This window comes from Rhea pennata, chromosome 2, assembly GCF_028389875.1.
Source record: "Rhea pennata isolate bPtePen1 chromosome 2, bPtePen1.pri, whole genome shotgun sequence".
NCBI lineage: Eukaryota > Metazoa > Chordata > Aves > Rheiformes > Rheidae > Rhea > Rhea pennata.
This window is the reverse complement of record NC_084664.1, coordinates 30,405,587-30,428,536: the sequence shown is the minus strand read 5'-3', so window position 1 is coordinate 30,428,536 and position 22,950 is coordinate 30,405,587. Positions and strand designations below refer to the sequence as shown.

Below are 22,950 nucleotides of genomic sequence, written 5' to 3'. Positions count from 1 at the left end.
ATGTTTTCATTTCATTAAACTATTAGATCAACATTCTTATATTTTTGCATAACCAACAGATGTGAGAAACAGTGGAGTATTTGTCTTCATTGAAAACAGTGCCCTTTCTACTTAGGCTTCTTAGAAGAAAACAACTTCACAAATATTAACCATCAACTAATTAGGACATACTTAATTAAATGCAAATGCTACTTAGCAAAAGCAATGGAGAGAAAGGCATGTGGTTAGGGATTTAGACACTGATTTAACACTGAGAGCTAACAGCGAGGAAGCTAAGCAGTGGAACTGAATGCAAAAACTTTCCACTTTTTAGGAATGATAGATGGAAAAATGTTACCATCTTTTTACATTGTGTTTATTGAAAAACTTTGAGGCTAAGGGAGTAGAATATATTGGGAGTATAAACTTTAGGTTAATGATTCTTTATGTTAAATAATCAAAGAGGTTAAAAAATTCAAAACTTAAAATATTAAACATTATCAGCTTACCTAATGCAGAGAGATATCTTGACAGCTGGTCATTCAGGAACTAGAATAGAAAGTAATTGCATGTAAACATATATAGTTTTGCTATTGTTTTCAAGGACATTGCCATTTTACTAACATTAAAACTTACGTTGACATCCTTCATCTTTGGAGGAGATATGAATAAACACTGCCAAGATGTTATGAATGTTTTATTAATGTTTAAGTTTCCTAATGTCTATCAAAGTATTTATTATATATAAAATATTGAACTAGCTCAAGAGCAAAAATTGGTCTGCCATGCTGTTCTTTTTCTCCAAATGTTCTTCAAGATCGTTGTGCTAAACAAGCCACTAAATGATGAACTGCTTGTAAATATTATTGTTTCCCCTTTCAGTGGCTTATTTGATTAGATTTTCAGGGATTAACTTCTAAATTCTCCCTACAGAAAAATCTGGGTCAGCCTGTCACAGTAGTGCATGGATTTTAATTAGAGACATGTGCCAGGAGAAAGACAGCCTTCTTCAGAAAATACTGTATAAGACAAAAAATGTTTGTTTAAAAAAAAAAAAATCCGTCTTCGTTTGAGGTGTATATCATACTGGATTTCCAAGCAACAGTTTGGTGAAGTGTCAGTGAGATGAGAAGGTTTGAGGAAGACATCGCAGCTGCCAAATTTTGCAATAAGGCAGAATTAGAATGAGAATGTTATGGTCCTCCACTTCTTACTATGCATAGTTTGCAGTGGAGTTTTCTACCTGTTCTGATCAATGCAGGGAAAAAAACAAGTCCACACTATTGCTACAGCATTGCGGTTTAGAAGGAGAAGTTAATTTGCTGTGATATGCTGATCCATTTGCTATGCATGCTAAACATGCAGGATTTTTCCTTTTTTGGTGAGCTTTGAGGCCTGGTAATTGCTTCGTGATGTGAAAGGAAGATGGTGGTATTAGAAGTGAAAATGGTAATGTTGGCTCATCCTGGTATTTTACTATTATCTGCTCATTAGCAGTTAGAAGGTGTCCTATCATCTGAAAATGTATTTTTGTATTGTGATTTGAATGGCTTTTCTGTAATGTGAAGAGTTACCTATTTTTCTATTAGACTAAATATCAGCCAAAATTTAGACAAGATTGTTACTAATGTAACAACGTACTAATAATGTAATGTTACTAATGTTCTAGTATAGAACTCCTTGTGTGAAGGAGGGAGGGGGAGAGAGGAAAAAAAGAGGTCTTGTGTAGAGGAAATTTGGACAAATTTGAAGATATTCTGTTATTTCATTTTGGTGGTTTGCTTGAAGATTTGGGGGGTTTATTTTTTAGAATACTGACATTTGGAAGAAACACATTAGCATTTTTACTATACTATTATAATCTAGTTGTGACATTCTCATAACTTTGATGCAATTACATTTTACAGTGCTATTTTCTTGCTTGTTTCCTGCCCTGAGGTGTAATTAAAACAGACATTTAAACAACTTCCAAACTGTAAGAAGAAAATGCATTTTCCCCACTTACAGTCAGACTACCTTTATGTAAAACTATAAAATTAATAAATATGTAATAAATCATAAAATTAAAATTATAAAATTACTGCATGTAGAAACTCCTCAGTGGAGAAATGTGTGCATTGCTAGCTTCAGGTAGGGAGGACTGTGAAAGTGAATCCCATATGAAAAACAGGACCGAGCACATATCACAGACATATTTTTCCCAGCTTTGGAATATAGGTATTTTGCCAGCTGGTTTGAAGCTGAGTTGTTCTTGATGGGCATGGTTCACTTGAACTCGTCCACCAATTTGAGGAGGTTATTCAGCACACTTGAAGGCTGACAAGGACGTCAATGTGGGGGCACATATAGGTCCTTCTATGGGAGGAATGTATATGGGAAATTGCATGGGAAATCTGGGAAACAACAGTTTTATTGGCCATTTCAGCTGTCCAGCTCCATGCAGGAGGCAGCCTAACGCTTTCCTGCTGCTTTTTCTTTCTACACAAGGAAGGAAGGAAGGAAAATGTAAGTGGCAACCAGGGCAACTCATGTAGATTTTAAAATGTTGTGAAATAAACTGCATTTCTTCCTGCCCTATAGCACAACTAACTGATAGTGTTGACATGAGGGTTGCTGTTCATATTTGGACAGAATTTTACAGCATTTTTCTGCCACAGCTTCTCAGACTTGTGGTCCTGCATAGTTTGTGCTGTATGGATAGAAGTGTCTGTGTCTAGAGGCATTACTGAAGGCAATTTAAAACTAGCAGGGCCTTCTTTGCCCCTGGACACAGAGCACTTAACAGCGAAGCTCAGGGGTGCATTACCAGTGTATCAGATGCCCAGCAGTTTTCCCATGGACAACACATTGTGCACATCCTTTTCAGTTTCTTAGGCAAGGCACGAAAGTCTGTAACACAAGCATCAGCCAAGAGAGCACTGCCTGTAACTGATATAGTTACATAAATATATATATACACATATATATACGTTTATTTACATATATATATATATATGTGCAAGGCTATATATACCCAATGATGGTCAATTCAGTACATCTAGATCAAGTAGTGCTTTGAACTATTATTCTTTTCCATTGTTTTGATTTTCACATCCTCATTTTAAATGTACATATTTAAAAACACTTGAACTGAGGCCTCTGTGGTCTGTTATTAAAAAACAGACCATCATACAGTGCTCCGAGGAACCGTAAAAACAAGAAGATACTGGCATAACTTGGCATTGAGCTTTTATATTTTGTCTTAGAATCTCAGAAGGACTAGTAAATTGGCACAGATTTGACTAAAAGGTGCTGAGGTTGAAGTCTGCATTTTTAACTTTTATGCTCAGTTGCTGTCATTAATTGTTTTATGGACTTTAGACTGGAACTGCATTTGTTTTACCACTCTGATATTTCTGTCCTTTACTGATTATACAGAATTCTTTTCTTTAAATGACTTATAATAGTAATGTTCAAAGCCCTCACCTAAGTTGATCCTATTTATTATGAACTTAGTACCAATTGTATCAGATAATAGTTTAGCCTTTCAGAGATTATAGCTGGTTTCCAGGTCCTAGACTGTGAGACCAAGTTAATTACTTGATTGTGGGGAATCACACCTGCATTTCTATTTCACGTTGACTTTAGAAGAAAGTTCAGCCGTTCTGCATGCCTCGTTGAATCCAGCAGTGATTTTGCTGTTCATTTTAGGGCTTTAAAATAATTTTGTCCTCTGTTAAGCAATTGCCTTTCCATTTACTGCAGGTTAGGATTTGACAGTAATTTTTTACTGTGCAGTGAAGCATGCATCATATTAAAGGATGTACAATAAACAACAGAGTTTTCTTGCTGTGTCTTACAGTAGTAATACCAACTCTAGATATGCTTTTGAAAAAAACATTCATTTTACAATAAGCTTAAATATTGGAAATATTTTACAGATGGAGAAGAAAAACATGAAGTAGTGACATGAACTGACTGCATCAAACACAGAACGTGGGTAGCCCAACCTCTAGCCTCTAGACCAAATTTTCATGGATGTCACTTCTGCTTTGCAAATGTAGTAAAGCAGCAGTGGCACATGTGCTAGAGGGTCTTCACACCCCAAAGCAAAAGGGGTTTTAACACAGTGACACACTTTACTGCTCTTCTAGCAGGAGCTGGCCTAACAGTTCAGGGAAAAGGTGAAGGTTTGAAGGGCTGGCTGCTCAGCAATCTCTACTGATGACAAAAATCTCTAGAACTCTTTGCAAAAATTTAAACAGTTCTTGACAATTTATATTCTTGAGAAAGAAAACCTTGGTAGCTTCATGCCTTTTCTACATACAGTCACTCCTTCTAGTGCAGTTTGGAGAATTTAGCCTCTACTCTGCATATGTTACCTAAGAGAGAAATACCGTTCAACTGCACAAACACTATTTCTCAGTATGGACTATTGCTGTGTTTAATGGACAAAACAACTGCTCAGTGGCAAAGACTTTTCTTGTAAGGAGAATGTCACGTTTTGTCTCTATCTTTCTGGGGTTTTCTAGGGAGGGGAAGGCTGACATATTTTTTAGACTATAAGTACTTTGGGGCAGGGACTTTTGACTCATGTTTATGGAGAACTGTTTTCATCTCTTGTGCAACATGAATATATAAAAGTAAAACTCAAATATTGGACTACAGATGGCAAACTTTCAAATGAGACTTTTTGTAAGTAGTTCTAGTCTACATTGGGATTGCTCCCAGCACATGGTTGAGTAGTTCCTGGTAGTTAACTGCACTATGCACTTTAAAGAGGGTGGCAACAAAGGTCAAGATGTTCATAAAATCATTAGTGAAATGTCAGAAACAGTTTAGTCCAAGTAAAATATCTCCCTAAAGGTGTGAAGTACCCATTACAAAATATTCCTTCCAATTGCATTTCTGCCCCATTGCCTTCATCGGATAAAAATTAGACCTTTGACAAAAAATGAATGCTAGTATGCAAGATACATATTTATAGAATGTTTTCTTTGCAAAAGCAAATGATAAAAGGGGGCTTTGACTTGGAAGAGGTTAAAGACTTTTTTATTTTAAATATAAATTCCAACTAAAACTAAAATCTATGCAATTTCTCATTGTGGCTCCAAGCATAACTTGAGTGTCCAATTAAAACCATAGTGATTGATAGGTGATAAATAAGCTACTTACAGTATTTTACTTCTACATCATGACATGTGAAGATGCCCTAGCAGTTTAGCTTGTGGAGTCTTACCTGGGGGTGGAACAGTTTGAGGATGAGGTTCATTCCTTTCCTAACTTCATACTTTCTCAAAGGAATTTGCAGTCTGCATATCCTGATTCTCCTTCATCCCAGACAAGTGCCATCCTGCAGGCACTGCCATCCTGCCATGCAGCAGGCAAGAATTCCTCTTACACCAGTAATGGTCTGTAATGACCTGTGATAACATAGAAAAAGCTATTGATGCAAGACAGTCCAGTGCAGGAAGTAGAGCTTGGTGTGGGAAATTTCTAAAGCCATTGACAAGACTCAAAAACCTTTTTGTAATACGGGGAAATATGGCTTTGGAGGCTGGCTTGATCTCAAAGGTTTGTATAATTCAGATAAATATGACTACTTTAGACTATCTAACAAGCATCAGCTGGAGGACTTGGCCTTTCTGCAGAGCTGAGGAAGGCTGACCTTTGCAGTTCTGTTGTGACTAAAGTTTCTTCAGGAGTAAAATATTTGACACTGGTTAGTAGCATAGAGAGGCAATGACCCTCATCTTTTCTTTTTTTGTGAAAAATTTGGTCATTAGTAATTCTGGGAATCACTATATGTCACTAGTATTAGAGAACCTCCTATTTTCAAGAATTAGTTTGGCAGTAAGTCTTTGAGTGGTGTTAAGACTCTGTAAAGTTTGAATGACAGGAAAGTAGATTTCGTTTAGATTACTGTTGATTCATTTTATTATTACTCTGTTAAGCAATAAAAGCTTAATTCGGGGCTTGGGTAAAACAGTGTTTATAGATCTTTGCTTGATTTATGGCATCCACAGTTCTTATTGAATTAGCTTTTCAGAGTCCAGGTGGCAATCATTAACATCAACTGATGTCTTTATCATTAAATTAGTGTGTTTAATGATTATTTTTAACAAAAGTTTTGATACATTGAGAACTTGCTTTCATTGCAAATCTTGATGAGACATTATTCATTGACGTTAGTTATTAAAACAAAATAGCTGACATGATGGATCGTAACATATGCAATATAATAGACGGTCCTGTTCAGTTCCGTTGAGATTGCGTATACGTCAATAAAATTTCAGTAGACGGATCATAATTCAATAGAATTTTTTATGCCCTAGCACTGCAAGGACCATATAACACAATAGGCATTCAGATGCTTTTGAAATTTTATGCTTTTCAGATAACTTTTTTAAAGTTCCCTATGTGTAAATGAGGCTGGATCTTAACTTTGTTATATATGGTTAGTGGAGCCTTAGAAACCCACAGTTCTCTTACATGCAACTCTTTCACAGTTCCTTGTAACCAGCATTATGTATTGGGCTCTTGCTCAGTCCTTGGATTCACTGAAAGCCTGAAAGCACTTGGAGTGTATAATAACAAGGCTAAAACTCTAAAACATTGAATACAAATCTCTCTCTCCCTAGTTTTTTTTTTTTTTTTTTTTTTTTTTTCCTCAGCTTGTCTAAAGTGAAGCTTAATCCTGAGGCTTTTGTCACTCTTGCTGAGAATTTTTGATGTCTGAGTACTTTGTCATTTGTTCATCCATCACTTAATGGATATTAACTGATCTGATGAGGGAAACATTTGACACTTTACAGAACTCGCCGCTTTATGATTAGGACTCTGTTCAGTGAAATCTCAGATAGAACTTTACCAGAATTTCTTTACAGAAACAGTAGTTCTGCTACTTTAGTCACTGCCTAGTATTTCATTAAACAATTTATACCAGCCTGGGTCTTTTTAGTTTAATTGTGTAGATTGATCTGACAATAAAAATGAACAGAGTAGGGTTTCCCTTCCCTCGCCCCCCATGACATAGAGTGACATTTACTGGACACACTGGACATTACTTAAATTTTAACTAATTTAACATTAGTTATTGAAGACCTTTATGATGAAACAAAATTCTCTGACTCCCGATTACTGCAACTGTCTTTATATTTTGATGTACAACTACAATTCAAAGGAGAAATTGGAGGTTATAAAACTGAGTCACGGAACAAATTTCATGACCTGGAAGTTAGGATACTTTTCTCCTTCCTCAACAAATAACGTGTTAAGGTTAGATGACTAATGCACATACATTGCACATTTATGCAGCGTTCCATAACTGTATTATATACTCTGTTATTCACAGTAGGATTTTTTTTATGTAACCAAAGATATCATAACAAAGTGAAACCTCAAAGACCACCCATGCTGGTATTCGCTTCTGTGGAATATCAAATTAAACTAGGCTTGAGCATGTTCTTCTAACATCAAGGCAGTAAAGTCATTTTAATAACAAATCTATTTACCTTGTTTATATACAAGAACAGAATCTAATTTATTTGTGAGCCCATCTGGGCTAGATTGCTCATTTTAAGTTAATTTAACAAATGATAGACTGCTACCGGCCTTTTCTTTCCCAGGAGAAGAGGTTGACAGACAGCTGTGTAGAGACGCTATCTATCCAATCCCCGTTGCCTGCGACGCTCCGTGCCCGAAGGACTGCGTGCTCAGCATGTGGTCCGCCTGGTCCTCCTGCTCGCACACCTGCTCCGGCAAAACCACAGAAGGAAAGCAAATGCGCGCCCGCTCTATTCTGGCATATGCAGGTGAAGGTAAGGCGCATACTTGTGCGGACTTTGGTTTGATGGTGAGTTATCAACTGTCTTTGCTATGTCAAAAAAATTTCTGGATCAGAAGAAAAAAATTATTAGACCGAGGGGGTCTTTTTTTATATAGAAATGTTATTTGAATATGCATCTCAAATTCAGTCACGATACCTACGGCTGTTTTAAAAAAGAGGTTTATTTTGCTGATTATTTCAATTAACAATTTCTTTGTTATCATTTTATATTACTGTCTATATTTCAAACATACTGTTTTCCTATTTTCTATTTAAATTAAACAAGGCAAATGATTTGTCCAATGTAATCATCAAGGAAAGATATTTACAGAGGACCATTAGTAACACTAGTAACAGCTAAGGTCCGATTCTGCAGGTATGTAAGTATGAATACTAACAAGGTCAGAGTTTCAGAGTTTTAATGGGTTCAAACACTAAGATTTTTTTTTCTGCATCATCTTAGCCCAAATTGGTAACTATTGATAACACATCAAATTTTTTATGCATAGCATAACTTTGTTTGGGCCTGGAAATCCTCACTCATTTGAATAGTTATCATTCATGCGAGTAGTCCTTTATCTGCAATAAAGGCAGATAAAGACATTGATGTAGTATGAAAGAGAAGAAGAAAAAGGTTTTATAGGTTTGTGACCTAGGTTCATCTTTGATAATTTTCCATGGTTGCTATAGCTGATTTTGTTTTGCTTTGTTTTTAAGTGTACATTGTGTTTTGGGACTAAAACAAATGTGTATGAGTCAAAATGGCCACTTCAGGCTTGCTGAAGTCTACCAGTCTGGCCGGTAATCGCTTATACCAAAGAATTCTTGGGACACATTTTTCACTATTTTTCATGTCTACTTGCTTTTCCATGTAGGTGAGGATGATAGATTTTCCATGTGCTTATACAGTTTTACCAGACACAGAGATTTAACATCCTTACAAGCATGCTACAGAAGTGAAAATCAGAAATGCTCCAGAAAATGTTTCTGTTTTCTTATGTTGCTTTTTCAAATATGCTGGTTTGGTTCTGAGGAGGACTTCAATACTTAACATATCTCAGGATAATATGTAAGGCAGAGGATGCAGCAAAGCAGTGAAGCATAGACTGAATTTTAAGCGTATGAATTTTATTTATCTCTGTTGTGTAATGATCAGAGTCAACACCAAGTGCTCACAAAGAAAGATTGACAGGTCTCAAACCACACAGGTAGTACAGGTGAGATCTCTACACTACTGCCAAACAAGCTAACTCATTATCTAGATGTCGTAGCTCTTCAGCTTGGCTCTAAACCTGGCCTCTTTGCCATTATTCAGAGATGAGGTTGTTCTGGGCTGTTTTAAGGTTACAGGCTAGTATCTCTGCCTAGCTTGTTTCTTGTGCCTATTCCCTCACGTAGTGGTCCGGTATCTTCAACCTGGTGCTCCTTTGCACACTGTAAAAACTCCAGAGAATATGTGTATGTGTGTGTATACATACATACATACATATATATGTGTGTGTGTGTATATATATAATACACATATATATACGTATATATGTATATGTATATACACACACACACACACACACACACACGTACACATACATACATACAAGTCTTCTAGGGCTACCATGTCATTACAGCTCTATCTGGAATGTACTTTTTACCTTTGCTTATATGATATTCAAAAAGTGTTGGTTTAGTTTTCGATTTTTGTGCTTCACTGAAATTAGACTTACTATCATCTTGCTGCTTGTAAAGCTCTCATGCTTTTTAGCCATCCGTGGCACAGCCAGTAACTGCATGCTTCCTCACCTCCAGAGCCACATGACAAAGATCAGCCGCGTTGCCAGTGCGCGACGCACTGGTTGTGTAGGCAGTGCTGGGACGTGGTTTTATGTTTGCGGGAGGCACAGAGTGTAGGAACGTATGAGCGGAGCTGCTAGTCTGCATCCTGCTGATAAAAATAAGGCAGCTCCACATGAACCTGTTTTGGGGGGAACCTGCAGTCTTCAGCTCTTCTATTCAGAGCTTATCAAAAAATGCATGTCATTATTAACAATTGTTACATGTTAATGTAAATTCTGCAAATACCATTTTAACCTAAGCCTCATAAATATAGGACCAATAATTCTTTTTGTGCGCTAAAACCATGTTCTGAAGACAGCTATTAATTCAGTCCTAGCAGACCCACCAGTGTTCCATTTTAGTTTTTTTAAACCTTTTCTTGAATTGTTAGTATTAGAGACAGTGTAATGGCTTATGTAAGCTACTTCATGGCAATTCCCATATAATATAGCCGTGACATTTGGCAGTTTTCATTAGAACATAATAGGACAGATTGTGTCAGAACACAATAACGTGCTATATATAACTATACAATCCCCACACTATCAGGATTGCAGATGAATTGATCAAAGAAGGTGCAAGTCTGTTGCCAACCTCTGAATAAGGCCAAATTTGGCTTCTGAGATGACATAAGTAGCCCAGGTTTGCCACTGTGGGTCCTTGATCTCGTGCATCCTGCTGTTAGTCACGATGAATTGAGTCAATGAACCTGACGAGATCAAAGCATTCCAGTCATAACAAACACAAGGATTATTGCAATCCGTCCAAGTGACTGAAGTGCTTAATTCTCCTTCATCGAGTTACTTAAACCTGAACATCCCATTGAAATTTTTGAGGCTGTGTAAATACATCTTAAGTACGCTGTTGTATGTGGGTCTCAAATGGCTTCCTATAAGAGGATTGTCTCTGATGATTCAGTTTCTCTCTTCTTTGAAAAAAAAAAATACCACATTCTGCCTTTTTCATGCTAATACTAACAGATGACTGCCTGTGATAGAACTATATCATTTCATACTTAAGTCCTAATTCTTTTTTCTTCCCAGCTATCCATACTACTGAAGTGGTTTGAAGAAACCATTTAGTTAGCATAACTGGTCATCAGGAAAGAGATGTAGTAGATTTTTTTTGCAGAAGCTTTGGAATAAGAACAATTTGGCAATCATAATAATTCTTTGGTTACAAGGATAGATTCACAGAAAGATTTTAAACCATATGTAGATTAGAGTAGTGATGAAGTTTTCCAATAAGCTTTAGGGTAAGTCAAGATCGGGTAAGCAGATCTCTCTTGTTGCCACCCCTTTCCTCTGCTGGTCCCTTCAGTGCCATGCTGGCTGCTGCTCAAGTTAAGAGTTGAGCTCAGATGTTCGCACTCACTTGAACATTTCCTCATGCAGAACATCTCATCTGGGCCCTCAAACCATACCTCTATCAAACGTCAAGCCAAGTGTGGTCAAGCCAATCTGGGATGGGTTTATTTAAGTGCACTTGGTGGGGAAGAGAAAGAGAGAGAGGGGTCTCTTTCCTCAAGATAAAGATTTAACGTGGTTTGTGAGATGACTCTACGTGGAAACTAGAGTCATAATAATAATTTTTGATATCTTTCCAAGATCATTGTCCTCAACTTAAAGGTTTGAAAGGGGGAAGTGATTTATAAATTTGCCTGTCTGTGAGCCTGCCTGTAGTGATACCTCGTTTGTGTCATTGTCAGATACATCCTTCTGGTGCAGCAAGTTAACTCAGGAGAGTCACTGTCTGAAAATTTAAAATGACAGCAAAGGGCATAGTGATGTAACCTGATACATCACATAGCTGTTTTGCATAAGAAGTGTAATACATCTCAATCTATATCCATTGAATTTGGGGTTTATTTTCTGTTTATTATTCCTATTAAATTTTTATTTATTTTCTAGTTTTAGGAAGCCTTATATAATTAAATACTCACTAAGACTACTGTGTATAGGCCATGAGCTTAGAATAGAAATGACTAAACCAGTCATAATTTTTTAGTAAATATTAGATATGTAGATTAATTCTGTATTGATTATTACAGTGTCATGCAGCATTATGTTGTAGATACATTCCAAATTTTATCAGTAGTGAATGATTGATACTGTATATTGAAAAAGTATAGATTAAAAAAAAACAAGTCAAGTGCAAAGGAGAAAATGAGATGATGAAGGACTGTTTTATTTGAAACAACCTTTTAGAGCAGTGATGGAGCAGTGCATGTGGATGCCAGTACCTTACTATGGTTATTGCCCATTCATAGATTAATAAGGTATAACACCAAAAGGACTATGCAGTATGATATCATTTGTTACAGACTATTAAACATCACTGAGCTGAATGATATAGAATATCAGTTGTCAGTCTGACAGGGGCCAGTAACTCATACTTCTCATCTTTCAGCAAGATTGATTTACTGAATGTTTAAGGAATAGGTGAATCAAAGGAGTTTCTTCTCAGCTCAGGCGAATGATGGTTGTCATGCCTTAAAATTTTATTACTGTTAAGGTTAAGTACTTAAACTTTATCATTGCAAAAGAAGTTATACATAGGATTTTTTAATGTGTTCACTCTTCTTATGCCTGTTTTTTTTTTTAATTTGCGTGTATGCTCCTGACTGAAATTACAATGCTTGGTAATTAAATCCAAAAGCATAGAATTGGTTAATTATTTTCTCAACAAATTACCTATTCCTCAAAAGTTGAGTTTTGGAGAAGCCTCAAGTTTTCATGAGTTTGGACTGATTTCAACTGAAATAGGAATAAAAGAACCCATAGTTTTGGAGACAGCAAACATGAATTTCAAGTTAGGCTTACAAAAGGATTTGGCATCCAAGTAGAGCAGGGGCAGAGGAAGTTACTGTGCTTCACCTTATCCTTTAGAGCTCATCAGCTGAGATACCTGCCTGGTATGTGGTCATCTCAGACTTGAATCCTGTCTGAGTAAAGGCTTGACCATGAGCGCACCCAAACTGCTGGCCAGTTGTGTGTTATAGGACAGATCTCTCGAGGTTTCTTCTGCTGAGTAGTGCTTCTTTATTTGTATAATTAACATACGCTTAGTGAGGGGGTGTGAATGTTGGCAGAACTGGAGCAGGAGGCACCCACCAACACAGGCAGTCTTTGTTCTGATATCTTAGCAGTCTGCACGTACTAACCCACATCTGTCTTCAGGACTGGAGCTGTGTGTGTCTACCCACTCCCCATGGCAAAGAGGAAATGTGCAACACTTCACCCTATCAATTTCAAGAGTCACTTTAGTTTCATCTCTGTTCTTAAACTTCAGATACATCAGATGGGCATTCAGATTGCAAGCTGCGTGCAAGCAAGTGATTTATATTCTAGCTTGAAATGCACATGTAAAGTTACTTGCATTTGAAATGCATTTGTAAAATGACTGATATCTAAAAGAGTAATTAAATGATCCTTAAATATTTTCAAAATTACTAAGTATTTTGAAACTTGGAATTGATGAAGAACATATCACAAAAGAAATTAAGAACTCATCCTTCAGTGTTCTAAGATGAGGTGTCTTACACATTACCAACTCCAAATCAGGCAGAAAATCAATCTAACTATATGGTAATTCTAATAACCTGTTTGAGGAGACTGCCCTTATATCTCTGCTATTTTGTGAGTAATATGCAGGTCCCTCTATTAAGGTAGCCTTTCATTTCCAGATGTGCTTGTTTTTGCTTAAGTATCCAAACCAAAAAGAAATGCTTCAGCTCCAACTGTTTTTTGTATGTTCAAATGTTTATTTTTTAGTACTGCCAACCTCAGTTATTTACACTTCTCTAATCATGTATTAAATTTAAAAGCATTCATTGTTGACATATACCCATTGTTCTTGTTTCTAATAGAATTATTTTATTTTTGATAAAATTATTTTATTTTTCTATGACACCTGCTGATTTTTGTGTTCCTGTCAAACTTGTCCTCCTTTAGTGAAATGCTCTCAAAGTTAAGCAGCTCTGATCTTGTCACCGCCTACACAGATGCTATAAAGGACATCTCTAATTGCCCATTTCCAACCCCTTCTGTTTTTTCTTTGCCTGTTTTAGTTTATGGGAGCACAAGAGAATGATGTTTTCCTGGAGAGAATGGCACATTGTTTTATATGTAAATAGTATATTTTTAGTAATACTAATATTTATTACTACTGATAGTCAGTGGTATTATTTCCAGATTTCGTTCATTCTTTTCATAGTTTTCTTAACTACTGCTTTCATTTAAACAGAACTGCATTGTTACTGAACTGCAGATGTTTGTGCCCAGTTTTTCCTTCCGAACATTTACTGTCAGTGACACTCTCTCTTTTATGAGTTTTTTGCCTGAATATACATTCTTGCGTAGCTGTCAAAACTGAATCAAAGTTGTCACTTTATTCTCAAATGCCTTAGGACCTTGTGGATATGGCTCCATTCCCAAGGAGCCATTTCTTCCCCAGCACACACACCTTTAATTTATGAAACCGCTCGAGTGTTTCTTTTGAGCTTCACCAATACCTGAAAATATGCTATCTATATAATGTGAAATGAGTGAGTATATTTTATCATGTTAGAAGTCCCTGAGGTAATGTTGGATGGAAATAATTGATTTAGCAACTCTGAGATGTCATTTTCCCCTTTAAATTTTCCTTTCTTACCCCTTGTATTGCAGGAGTCTCCTTCTCTTGTGAATCAGTTTTTTTCTCTTATGCTGAAGAATTTAAGACTGTACTATATCGGTCTTTTTCTCCTTTTCAAAATACACTTTTTTTCCTAATTTACTCACTTTTTTAAGGAAAACACATATGACATACTGTATAGATGCTATGCATCTTGAAATCTGTGACAACTCTGATAGACTTGAGTTGCATCAGTTCTGAATCAAAAAATGTAATTTTTAACTTGCATTCACAAGTTGTGGGGTCTTACTCACCCCCTCTCCAAAACTTATGATTAACTAGTCTTTGACATGCCTTCTTGAATGGTAATGGTGCAGTTAACATCATGTTTATTGTTGCTTGGTAGCCCCAATAGTTTTAACCCAAATTCAGAAGTTAAAAATATCCCCGTGGAGAAAATTCCAGAACTAAAATTTTGTCCTGTAAGTTAGAGCAGTCTGCTAGAATGACTACAGAGTTAGCTGTTCCATGAAAGCAACTTAAGGAATACAGCATTTTATCCTCTTATGACACTAGATTTATTTGTGTTGGGAGTACCTGAAGTATCTGTTGTTTCTTTTATTAGTTGTTTGTTTAAAATTTCTCTCAACAATAGGTGCTTAAAACTCCTTCCCTCTTGATCTGTAGCTCAGGGTGTTCATCTGAATTTCAGTAGTGGGACAGAAAGGCTAATATGTTCTCTGACAATGTTCTCATTGGTGTGAGCATATATTTTTGGAGAAAAGGAATGTGTGGTTCCTATACTGTAAATAATACAAAACCATCTCTTTTAGTTGTCTTTCCTACTGTTCTTGTCTTTTAGAAGAGAGTAAAATATTATTTAGATTTTTTTTTTCCTGGCTTTCCATCATCTGGAGATTGGAATTCTGTGTAGACCATGAATGATTAAATAAATTCTTATATCTGGACTCTGTATGTCTTGTAGCAGTAGAGAGCTAGTAGACATATCTACTCCTATGACTAGATATCTAGTAGCCTATGATCTAGTCTTGTTAGAAAAAGCTTTTAACTTGCAGAGGACTAGGAGGATAGATTAACCTTGAAGTGCGTTAATGTAAGAAACTGAACACATCTAGAATCGGACACAACAAAGAGCATTATCTGAGCTTTTCTTCACAATTACTGACACATGAATGCATTTAATCCTAACCTGCGACAGCCTTTGTTATCTCAGTCTGGACCTGAAATTGCCAGCTGTGCCATACTCTTTGGTAATTATGTAACATGGATAAATATCCACTGGGAACTAGGACAAGAGCTCCAAAAATCTTTTTAATTGATCCATGAATTAGACATAAACAGTGGTCTCTAGGCATGCATAACTAGAGCATGTAACCATGTCTTCTGCTTAGAGCCTTCCTGCCTTCCTCTATTATCTCATACAATCCCTTGGTAGGGGAACCTATAAATAAAACTGCCTTAGAGTACTCCAAGGGCATTAGTGTATTATGTAAGTTAGGATCATTTTAGCATCTTAATAATATACATTTTTATTTACTGTCCACGGACATTCTGTCCTGTGTCATCTGTTCACTGAAGTTTGCCAAAGTGGCGTATAAAGAATACAGCAGAAGAACATCATTTTTTTTTCATGTAATCAAAATGATAATATGACTTCCTAGGATATTTAATAAAATGCTTTATTTTTATTTTCTTCTACTGCATGAACTTTTGCCCTGTTTTGTTGTTCCAGGAGGAATTCAGTGTCCAAATAGTAGTGCACTGCAGGAAACGCGCAGCTGTAACGAACACTCTTGCACTGTGTATCATTGGCAGACTGGACCGTGGGGACAGTGTATAGAGGATGCTTCTGTGTCTGCTTTTAACTCATCTGCCAGCTGGAACGGGGAGGCCACCTGTGCTGTTGGGATGCAGACAAGAAAAGTAATCTGCGTGAGAGTCAACGTGGGACAAGTGGGCCCAAAAAAGTAAACTTCTTCCAAAAAAAAATTCTTTCATATTGTAACTACCTTTGTATTTTGCTTCTTTAAATGCGTATAATCAAATGACTCCGTGCAAAGACAGAATGCCCTCATCTCTTTGTCATCTTTTAAAAGTACAAAACCAAAGTTACAGAAGGACTGTGAAGTATCTTTCTCACTGTTGATTGCTGTGGATGATATTTACAGTGGTGATTCTGCTGACCGCTGACTGATTGCTAAATCTAGCTGGCTCCTTACCATCTTCAAGTTGAGCCAAGATAAAATTCTCGGGGCACACATGTGGTGTGGAGTGCACCACCATTTTGGAGTTCCTCAAATTAGTTTCAAGCAAGAGGTGCATCTATGTGGATTAGTGCAGAGCCAAGCAAACATATTATTTTGAGTCTAAATACAGTACAGCCCATGTGAGTGCTCCTTGTCAGAAGCAGACCGATGAGCTCAAGCGTAGTACAGCTGACATGGCAGTGTAGACATAGCATTAGTTTGAGAATCTTTGTATACATGGGTAGTTTCTTTTTCACATACATATTTTTGTAAGTAGTCCATTTAGCCCAATGATTTACTTTTGCAGTTTAATGTATAAAGAGGGTTAGAATAGCTGCTAGTAGAATGAATTTGATAATATCTCCATAGAGTTTGTCAGTCTCTCAATATAGCTCGTTTAGGAAAGATTCAGAGCTGAAATAGCTTATAGCAGAGATCTTTCAGAAAATTCATGAGGCAGCTATTCTCACACTAAATATTTGCACAATGCCCGTCATTTCTTGCCTTATTCAGCAATACTAATTCCTAATTTACTTTAAATGGAAATATGGAGAAAAATACTAGTGCATTCAGTAATCTAAATTGTTATATGTGTACATTAAGCTGCTATTCTGTCTGGTCATGTGATACCATTATATCTTTTACTTGGTGCTCATTTTAGATTTAAAAAACCCTACAATGATTTATCTCAGATTTATTTCTAAATCTGCTGTTAATATCTCTGCGTTTGATTTGACCTTGAATTTTTGGGAGGAGGACCGTTGTATTGTATTGTAAATGAATCCTGTGAAATAACAACAGAAAGTGTTGCTTGATCCTTCAAGCTATCATGTTGAAATTGGTCAATTGTTTTTACAGAACAAGACATTTGACATGAAAATCTAAATAAGAACCTTGTTTTAAACTCCCCTTAATAAAAAGGATTACTTTGGTATGATACAATCAATATTATTGGCCTTATCTACCTCACAAGTTACAGACTTCACCTCATATCACTTCTGTTTAATTTGACCTTGAATAAGGACTACAGAAAAATCAATACTTTGCTTTAAGCCACATATACTAAATACAAGAATACAAAAGATAGAAATGGTGTTCTAATTGAACTAATTGCCTTGTCCAAGGATCTGAAGAGGGATTGCAATGTTCAGTGCTCCTGAAAGATGAAGTTCTCAGTGAAACAATGAATACATATAATTCAAACTTTTTGTATGTTTATTATTTCTGAGTCTTTAAGGAAAATGCTGAGGAGTAAGCTGAGGTTCAGTACTTTTCAGAAGCATTTTCATTTTTAACGAGAGAGAAAATTTCTGAAAACATAGTCACTGTTTGTAAGTGGTAGCAGCTAATTTTTTAAAGTGTATTGACTATATGTATGGTGCACACATACATAATCTGATCTGATGAATCCCATATAAACTAATCTGATGAATCCCATGTAAACTAAAAGGCACAACCTGACTTAGAGGGAGAGAGGCTATGAAGAACTGATGAAAGTATATGTTGATATAGCTAAAATATTTCAGGATCCTTTGCATTAGCATTTTTAGGGGGTACAAGAGAAAGGGTGGAGAAGGGGATAAGAAGGCCTCATTATAACCAAGAAGCTGGCACTGCTTCACAGTAATGGGTTATGCTTGGAGAAGTTTATGTGAATTGACGTGGAAATGCAAAGGTGGCTGGTGGAAGTCATGGACTAGCAAACATTATGGCTGAAGACTGCATTCCTGTGAAGCTGTAGCTCATTTTTCCTTCCCTTTCTTGCCTCTGCTCCTCCTTTCCCACTGATGCAGGTGTAGTTTTCCCTCGACCATGGAGAACATGTCTTCTTGATAGTGGTAGTTCACCATAACTTGCCTGCGCTCCCTCCAGCCTGGCTGGGAAGATGCTTCATGGAAGCAAAGCTCCCCCAGCTGATTCAGTCCAAATATAAAATTGGTTTTGCATCTCTCTGCACCAAGATCTGCAGCAGCCAACAGGAGGAAAAGCTGATAATAGTAGTGCTTTTCTGCAGTGAGCCAAAAGCTCCAAAATGTAGAAGTGATGTTTTCCCTATCTCTTTATGCAATCCTCCTACAAACTATGCATTTTAAAAATTATTTCAAAGATTTGCAGTGCATCTGGTAAAGCCATTGCTTTTTTTCTGAAAACCAGTATTGCAGCTTTGAGAGTTGTTTGTTCATAATGAAAACATGGGAACACGGAATGATGAAAATGACCTGGGTTAACGAGTCCCGTAAGCGGCAGTGTAAAAGCCCCCCCCCCCTTTTTTTTTTTTTTTTTTTAATACTGATCAAGGCTCTTTTTAAAGCAAGCAAAATTGTCGGTCCCTGCTGACTGTCTTTTGCAGTCTCATTGATCTGATGTTTTGAAACATTTTTCTGGTTTCTGTGGTATTCATGACCAGCTTTGACCTATTTGTTCTTGTGTTAGCAGTCCTACTTAGTCTACATATTCTCCCCCCCCCCCCCCCCCGCCCCGAGTTTATGCTTCTGGTAAATTTACAAAGAGCTAGAAATGTATTTTGCTAAGCTAAACTAGATGAGCTTTCTTTGTAATCTTTTGGAAGTTCGAAAATGACACAAAAGAGGCAGAGCTTGGTCAGTGAGGACCTGTGACTGCTTTGTGTTAAATGCCCAGGTTTAGAATACACTGATTTTGGCTTGCTTCCCTAGCTGTATTTAAATTATAACAGTTTTTATTTCTGAGCTTAATTCTGATGAATTCTAGGCAACTAGCACTCCCATTGCATGCTGGTAGGCATTCAGTATCTCTCATGATTAACTGCTTTACTACAGAGTGACCTTTTATTTGATAATTCTTCTTTTTCCATTTTCAGATGTCCGGAGAGTCTTCGACCAGAAACAGTGAGGCCGTGTCTGCTTCCTTGTAGGAAAGACTGTATTGTCACTCCATTCAGTGACTGGACATTGTGTCCTTCCTCGTGTCAAGAAGGTAAGTTTATCTGTTGTGGTCTAGAGGACAGATTTAAAAAAAATCAGTCAGGTAGTCACTTTTGGAATATTATTCATAAAGGCCTGTTTTTGAAACAGAGTATATATTAGCTATAGTATTAGATATAATGGTTGCAGAGAGGAAGTAGTGTTTTTAATGAATATTGTAGAATAGTTTATTCAGTGGCCTGTAAAACCCATTGTAATTTGTAGCTAAAAAGTCTTGTCCCAGAGACCTGGTCAAAGACATCTTCCATTTTCTGCTTTGTTTACATGTATTTTCTATAAGCATTTGTGTCTTTCTTTTTTGTCTGGTGTTATGTTACAAACTGCCTTTTGCATCTTCCACTGATAAACAGATATTTCATCACAGAGTAGACACATTTCTTGGTATAGCACCAAAAGAGATGCTTGTAAAACTGTAGAAACTGCATAGCATTTTATAGTTGTCAAATACAGGTCCGATTTTTGTCTTTGAAAGTACATAAGCTGCTAGCTCATTAGAAAACCTGAGGCTTTATACCAGGATATAGATATAGATATATATGTATATTTCTTTAGTAAAACTCTTTCACTTTTCCTGTTCTGGTTTATTCTACCTCAAATAAAACTAAAGAAAAGTTAATAAAAATCAGTGGAGTTCAAGCTGATGTTAATATTCACACTTAAACATATATGCCAGTGCCACTTTAATACACTTGGCAAGGCTTTTAAAAACAGAGCAGGTGTCTCTTGAATTTTTATTACATTGAAATCATACATAAAGCTAAAGTGATGACTGACTGATTATTGCCCACATCTTTCTACCTTATCCCTTTTTCTCTTTTAAGCTTAACAGGAGGTATTCTTCTAATATATGCTATTACAGACATAGTCAACAGTATAATTCCATGTTCCACAGGGTGCTAATCCCTGCATGAGATGGACGTAGTGATTACTCACAGCTACTGTTGCATCAAATATACACACTTCAAATGTCACAGACAATTCTTTATGCTTTATAAAGGTCAGAAGCATAAACTCATTTTTATAGTAATTCCTATTAGTACTTAGCACATTCTTGCAAATAAAAGAAGGGTTGGGTTAGTGTGATTAAATATATAAACCTTGAAAAAGAACAATAATTAAGACCACTGAAACTAAATCTATGAAATACTGGTTCATTACTTAAATGCTACGCTATCTTAGAGCAATATTAGCAGTTCCTTCTGACACATTTTTGTTGGAACATATTTTGGGGACAAAAGTACTCTCTTCTGGTTTCAGTTCTGCAAGTTTTAAGAATGAATATTGAGTACGCACTGAAATATGTTTTGCTATAAGATAGTAAATTTATTAACTAATACAGTCATATTGCCTATTCTGTGAGTCAAGCGGTGCCTTTAAACTTCACACACTGTCTTCTTTTCATGGACTTTACCCATTTGTGTTGGTAAACCAGTCATTTAGCTTCCCTGGGATCCTGGTCTTGCCCGTTGTGCCAGCTCCTGGCTTCTCTGGTCACTGATTTACTCACTGGCGCGGGGTACCCTCCATGCTGAAGTGTGGCCAGGTGGTGGAGAGCCACTGCCATGATTTTCTTACTGCCTGCTCCTAATTATGATTGTTTGGATATCATCCAGCGCGTTTCTGTGTCCAGACAAGCAGCAGCTGCTGTAATAACCCACCCAAGTCTGATATCAGCTAGTCAGCCAAATTTCCTCTTTACAGCTCTCTGCAAAAGGGAAAAAAAGAAATCCATGATATTTACCTAATACTCATGTATTAGGTGTTGCTATGAAAATGAATGTAAATTTGTGGATTTACTCTTATTTTTCTGCCTGGAGCTTTGAAGATGAGTGAAGTCAAAATTCCTACAGGAACCATTTGGTGTTTGTCATTAATATTGAACAACTATAATAATTAGAAACTGCAAGCTGTAAACTAATTCAGGAGTAGGAAAATAAAGCACATTTAAATGTGGAATATGCTCTTTAGGAACATTTTTGTGGATCTAGTTAGTGTAATGCTAGTCTGAGGTGGGAAATGAGGGAGTAGGGAACAGAATTAAAGCAAAATCTGGATAGAACCAGAAGTATGAATTAAATTTACTGTATTCTTGGCTGTGGAGATAAGAAAAAGCAATTAGATTTTCTGATTGAGTCATTTAGTGAATGGGAAATTTGTGAAATATAATAATTTATTTCCTTTAATTTCTATTTCTCGTTCTTAGTCATCTTAATGATTACAGCAAAATTACCCTATGAAACTGCAGAGTATAATATCAAACTGGACTGGTTTGGTTTTTGTTTATTTGAACTGTGTATTCATTTGTACAATATTGCTACTGTTGCTTTCTGTTCAACTCTGCTTCTTGGACTTTAGCTGAGATTAAAGTATTTTATTTATTAGATTTAATTTTCTGCTTATGGACAAAATAACGTGTCTCTCTAATAGCAATTGACTCAAATACCTGTTGTGTAAAATCTTATTTTTCCCCCTAATTACTGTCATCCCTATAAAATAGCAGAAGAATAAACCTCTTCTACTCTTTGCAGGGGATGTCGCAGTGAAGAAACAGTCTCGTCACAGAGTCATAATCCAGCTCCCTGCCAACGGAGGTCGTGAGTGCCCAGAGGCTTTGTTTGAGGAAAAGGAATGTGAAACTCCTCCCGTCTGCTATAGCTACAGGTAGTGTCAATCCACCAAAACCAGCTTATCTATGATTTTTCAATCTGCACTACCCTTTAGGTTTGTTGAATTTCACTTGTTAAGAAAAAAAAAGGTGCATAACTAAATCAGGATTTCAGTGCAGTTATGCAGACTTCATTGGGCTCATGGCGTATCAGGCTCATTGCGGAAACATTTTGTTTCATTTACAGTGGGGATCCAGTAGCTCATTTTGTTCTAGTTCCTTGGCAGGAACATTGCAGCTGCTAGGAACTGCCTTTCAGGATAAATCTCTCCTAGCAATTGTTTTGAAACTCTATGTGATTAAAAACTTTTCTTTCTAAATTATGCAAATGACTGAAACGCAGCCTCATCTGTTAAGCAGAATTGTGATCTGCTGCCACTTAGGAGGACTGTGTCCTCCGTCATCAGCCCAGAGACCATCCCCCAGTAATATATCCTCTAGTATACAAAATTCCCGTTGTTGACCTAGTCTTCACTGGAGATCACTAAGGACTATTCCAGCAGGTGGAGATCTCCAGATTAATTAGTCAAGAAAATTTTCAGGCAATTTTGCTGTATCTGTCTGTGTAGCATGGGAAAGTCTAGACATCCAGCAAGATCTGGCTGTTGAAACAGATAAAGTTTAGACAGTTCTGTAGAGGTTTGTTAGATCTACTTGACAAATAAAGTCTTTATTAGGTTTTGTTTTGAAGAAAAGTATGTTTGAATTGGAAGCCAATGTTCTGTTTTTCCAATTATTAAAGAACACTTGCTAATTCCCTTAAAACTACTCTCTGTTACAGGGATACTAATAGGACCTAAGTTTGCTTTAGCCAAAAGAAACTGA

General features: G+C 36.6%; 1 protein-coding gene across 4 annotated transcripts in view; it reads left to right on the top strand.

Annotated features, from left to right (window-relative positions):
- Nucleotides 1–22,950, top strand: part of THSD7A (thrombospondin type 1 domain containing 7A) — a 201,835-nt gene that overhangs the window by 118,261 nt on the left and 60,624 nt on the right. For all 4 annotated transcript variants that reach the window (XM_062567769.1, XM_062567772.1, XM_062567771.1 and 1 more), the window contains 4 exons: nt 7,587–7,778; nt 15,984–16,218; nt 19,337–19,452; nt 21,989–22,121. In XM_062567769.1, coding sequence (XP_062423753.1) covers nt 7,587–7,778; nt 15,984–16,218; nt 19,337–19,452; nt 21,989–22,121 — 676 coding nt within the window. The remainder of the gene's footprint in view (nt 1–7,586; nt 7,779–15,983; nt 16,219–19,336; nt 19,453–21,988; nt 22,122–22,950) is intronic.